We start from the raw sequence: 5,159 nt of genomic DNA on the forward strand, positions 1-5,159 counted from the left end.
GTTTTTTTTTTTGTTCTTGAGTCTTGTTCTTGTATTCCTTTTTGAAGTTAAGTGATGTGTTAGTTAGGTGTGTTCCTCGCATTCTCAATGAGGGAGGGTCGCTAAGGAGGGATCAGTTCAGCACAACATAACGGGGAAACTGAAAAATCCCCCTTTAACCCTCCACCTCTAAGGCTCCTGTTGGCCCTGCAGCAGGGATCCGTCTCTACTGTACGTAGGTCCATTTTGTGTCTTAGAAAAATCCATTGAACAACATCTGACACAAGATATAGACATACTTCTTCAATATTCACATCTCCCAGAGACACACATTGTTTTCCAAGCAAATGAAAATGGCGCATGGTAGTCCTCGTCATCTTAAAACAATTAGCAGCGTAATATTCAGTTGCATGGAAGGGGAAAAGTGGTGTGAATGAAGATGGAAGCCGAGCTGTGTGAGAAATGTAATACTAATTTAAAATAAAAAAAAATAAGTACGCAGGAAGGTTCCTATAGTACCTGAAAAACTCTGGCATTATATAGAGAGTTGTTACAACTTGCTACGGCTTCGTACAGTGTATTCAGTGGTTGCTCTGTTTATAGTCTTAAAACATCTGTGGCTATAGATTTCCATTTTGTGATAATGGCACATTCCTATGCCTAATACTGACCGACAATTTATTGCCGTGCTTAACACTTTACATTTGGCAGAAAAGGATGAGAGTAAGATAGGACTGAAGCCGGAGGCTTTATAGGGTCATCGACTTCTTGATGGCAATTTACAAACTGTGAACTGAGAATTAGTTGGAGCTGGATGGAGCACTTAGCTTATCTGTCTCAGAGCTAACTAGCAAATATGTTATCTCTTTCTCTTTTTCTCAATTTTCACCAACTGTTGGTTATCTAAGCCCAAGTTGAGTGAAAAACAGAAGTTAAAAAAATACATAAGCTACCAACACATGGAGAGGAAATCATACCGACATAAGTGGCAGTGCAAGCTTGGTCTGCATGAACCTTTTATCATGTCTCATCGATTTTTGTGCTGCAAGTCTTTCTGTTGTAGATGTTTGATGCCTGTTTCAGTCTGAACAGTAAAGCTCCCGACACTACATTTACACATATAATCACACTCACACACATACACAAAAGACACACAGGCCTTGTAGTGCTGGAGCAAGAGAGGGTCTGAGGGCTGTGTTTGTGATTAGCATTTGCCAAACCCTCGGAGGGTCAACGGAGGATGAAGTCAATATTGGTCGTTATCAAGGCTACAAAGAGGGCACAGGCATGTAGTAATGACTGGGATAGGGTTGCCCTATTGTTGGCTTGCTGAACCCCACTAGGGGGGCGAACAGTGGTCCGGGGAGTGCACTTGTGCTTCCTCCGTGTGATGGTGCCATCTGGGGATGTGTGGTCATGTTTGCCCCCGTCTGTGAAATCCGGGGAGGAATCCTCCTTTTCTGCCATGACCTCCTTTGAGTGGTGAACCTCATTGTCACCCTTCCCTTTGCTCACCCTGTTACGAGGCTTTGTGCAGTTCCGAGAACGGCCAGGCCTCGAGGGGTGCACTATGTGGGTCTGCCCTCCAGAGCCCACCACTACACCACGATTCAAAGACGGATTCACCGTGCCAGATAAATTGTTAGTCTGGGCTCTGGACTCAGAATTAGGTACAGTGGGTGAACAGTTGGGGAAGTCCTCCTTGCGCAGGTCCTTGAGGTCTTTCCCAACCAGATCGGCCGGCGCCTGGCAACTCACTGAAGATGTCGAACCTCGGAAACGCTTCAGCCATTCCCATAGCGACAGGGCCTTGCAGTCACACGACCAGGGATTATCATTGAGGCGCAGGTACTCCAATGCCGGCAGTGTGTCCAGGCACTGTCCGGACAGCTGTATCAGGGTGTTGTTGAACAGGTAGAGGGTGGTGAGACGTTTCAGGTCATGGAAGGCCAGGCGGTCAACCCACTCGATCTGGTTTTGGTGCAGAAGCAGTCGGTCCAAGGCTCGAAGGCCTCTGAAGGTATTCTGGTTCAGGCTCCACAGACGGTTTCCATGCAGGAACAGGTGGCTCAGGTTGTGGAGGTCCATAAATGTGTCATCCTGCAGGAACTTCAGATGATTATCCTGAGGAGATGCAGAGAGCACACAATCACAAGATTACATAGTATTTATGTTTTCATTTCAACATTAATTGAATTACTGTCTACATGCCATCAATACATTTTGTGAATCAGCATGCTATGCACAATGTATCAATTTGTGATCATCTGTTCAAATTTCAAACTTCTCAGTGACTAAGCAGCACTACAGACTATGCCTTGCACTCAAATATGAGCGTCCGTCTGACCCATTGACCCTGTTGCCTTCAGTGAATTAGACGTTTGTTTTTACTTTCACAAAATGGAGAAAACTAACAAGCAGTGCTGCATGGATAATCATGACACCCCAAACCATCTGAGAAGTAATGTGTATAAGAATTTTAGATTTGACACCACAGATGGACAAATTGTGTATAAAGGTTAGGTAAAATGCAGCTGCCAGCTTGTCACTCAAGTGAGGCAGCGGAGGCACTGTGAATAAACAACATTCATTATACAACATAGTTTAGGATTAGTCTACGTGGGTTGTGTTCAAATTCATTCGCATAGAATATGTGTTAGTTAAAATTTGTTCTTGTGGAAAAGTGACAGCCCTAATAGAGTCTCGGTGGTAGTAAAAAGAACCAGAAAACAGTCTAATGTACCTGCAAGTAGAGATACTGCAGGTTTCTGAGGCCTTGGAAGATGTTATTAGGTAGTGAACTGAGCCCACAACGGTACAGGTGAAGCGCATTGAGGCGATTCAGCCCGTGAAAGGTGTCTTCAGCCAAGGCGCGCAGGTGGCGGTTGTCTCCCAGATCCAGCTCCTCGAGCAGCGTGAAGCCGTGGAAGGTGGACGGCTCAATGTATGTGATGTTATTGGAGTAGATCCAGAGAGTGACCGTGTTGGAGCTGAAATGGCCCCGAAGTAAGCGATGGATCTTATTGTTCTGTAAGAAGATGCGCTCACTGTCCGGAGGAATGCCTTCGGGGACCGACAGGAAGTTATGGGCTTGGCAGGTGACGGTGCTGGGTGCAGTGTAGCATATACAGTGACGGGGGCAGGACCAGGAAAACTCAAGCCCACAGAGAACCAGCAGGAACTCCAGCCCACAGCCTTCAGTGAAAACACACACACACACACACACACACACAGGTCGAGAGAGAGGAAGGTTGAGAAAGAGACGACAGACATAAATCACAAACACACACATCCCATAGACAGACAGGAGAGAAAAAAGAAAATGAATTAAGTGCAGAGTGAAAGCGTTTTAACTTGAAATTTAGAGTTAGTGCCTTCATGTTTAGATCACAACTTGAAAAGGAGAAATATGAACAACGTTGAGAGTTGACGGCCTTGAAAGCGTCTCTGTGAAGCTGTAGGCTACTTGCCCCTAAAGCTAACATCAGTATGCTAACATGCTAACAGTGACAATGCTAACATGCTGATGTTTAGCAGTAATAATGTTTACCATGTTCGCCATCTTAGTTTAGCATGTTAGCATGGTTAACATTTGCATAGTAGCACTAAACACAAAGTACAGCTGAAGTTGATTGGTCGCCATTAGCTTTGCATGTGTAGAACCTGCTGGCAGCACTGAAAGAAAAGTCAGGGGATCACCAAAGAATTCATCCTCTCGGGACCTTGGATATCTGTTGGACATTCCATGGCAAATGTCATAATATTTCACTCTGAACCACAAATGCCAACCTAATGACCATGAATTAACCACATTTGATGTCAATTGATCCAGTAGTTGTTGAGATATCTCAGTCAGGACCAAAGAGGTGGACCGACTAAACGACTGACAGGCTGACATTGGCATCCTACCAGCAGTATAGTATATTCAGATCATACTGTACAACACAGGTCACAGGTTAGGAAACACAAGCAAAATTTAAATGGGTTCGAGTCACGGTTTTGCAAATTAATTTATATTCTGATTTTGTGCCAAATGTAGGCATGTGTTGCTCAGCACAAGTTAATTTTGTGTTGTGTTTTCCACAAAGTGATATTGCCTCTGTGATTGACTTGTGCTACAGCACGTGCTGCACATATGGACTCTCTCAGTCACAGTTTACTGCCTGAACCCACTGAGTGTGTTTAGGCCCACAATAACAAGTCTATTGAAGACGGCAAACAATAACACCTGCTCCAGTGAGTCACAAGACCTCTCAGTGAAGCTGTTTGAATCCCCGGTGCAACACTCTTTTCGGATTCAGCACCTCTGCAGCTATTTCAGAAATTACCCTTTCCAATATTCTGCAACCTTAGGGAGATGCGCTATTAAGAGTCCAAGTCCATCTGCACTACTTTGCAGCGAGCGGAGGCTGTGATCAGTATTTTTGTGTTGCTAAATGGGGCGTGGAATGCTTATTTAAACTTGTAGTAAGCTGCTCTGAGGCACTTTTGATCAGTGACACGATTCCCCAGATCCTCAGACTGGAGATGTGACTTATCCACAGTCTCATCTTAAATGAGCACAACTCACAGCCCGTCATGAAAGTTCCATCTGACAACCCCTGGCTGTCTTCTACTCAATTTATTATTCACAGCGTAGCAGAGGCCTGATTCACTGCCTCTAATCGATATGCCTCTTTTGCCTTTTAACTTACCCGGTAATCCTGGGTCTTTTATGCTGGAGCTGCAGATTTACTCTCCACCAAGAGAGGGGCTTATTTATTGAAGGTATTTTCTTACCAAACTGTGGCTAAGCTGTGACATTCAGCGTCTGACTCCACTGACCTTTAACAGCAATTCTCTGTGTCTAGTTTTAGAGCTAGAGCATGGAGCTGTGTGTCACCTGAACAGGAGTGTGCTCTCTCTGGCACGGATCTAATCCTATTTGCCCTGCCACCGGGCAACAATGGAAATGCATGCATCCTCCTGAACCAGAAATGTGCCCAGGAAATGAGGTGATTCTTCACAGCTGAACACTGTCAAAAGGTTGAATCTGAGTGTGTGTTTATGTGTGCTAGTATGTATGTGGATATTTTGCTTTGGAGTTCATTCCATTCCATGACAGTACAACAATAGGCCTTGGCTTTTTTTTTTGACTTTTTAATTTCAATGTCATGACCTGCATCAGGACATGGATCCTA

The 5,159-nt window shown here is 44.6% G+C and overlaps 1 protein-coding gene across 1 annotated transcript; it reads right to left on the reverse strand.

Moving 5' to 3' along the window:
- Window positions 1–1,209: 1,209 nt before the first annotated feature.
- On the reverse strand, window positions 1,210–3,271 carry rtn4rl1b (reticulon 4 receptor-like 1b). The gene is made up of 2 exons (XM_028572899.1): window positions 2,723–3,271; window positions 1,210–2,103 (listed from the first exon to the last, which is right to left on the reverse strand). Exons 1-2 carry the CDS (start codon window positions 3,269–3,271, stop codon window positions 1,210–1,212), a joined length of 1,443 nt encoding a protein of 480 aa, XP_028428700.1.
- Window positions 3,272–5,159: the final 1,888 nt, after the last annotated feature.

This window comes from Perca flavescens, chromosome 3 (genome assembly GCF_004354835.1).
Source record: "Perca flavescens isolate YP-PL-M2 chromosome 3, PFLA_1.0, whole genome shotgun sequence".
Taxonomy (NCBI): domain Eukaryota; kingdom Metazoa; phylum Chordata; class Actinopteri; order Perciformes; family Percidae; genus Perca; species Perca flavescens.

Excerpts from the sequence above, each read along its gene's own strand:
- rtn4rl1b (XM_028572899.1), bottom strand. The coding sequence starts at position 3,271 with ATGTGTGTGTTTGTGATTTATGTCTGTCGTCTCTTTCTCAACCTTCCT. Across the intron at positions 2,104-2,722 it reads TGCAGTATCTCTACTTGCAG|GATAATCATCTGAAGTTCCT; the intron begins GTACATTAGACT and ends GCATCTCCTCAG.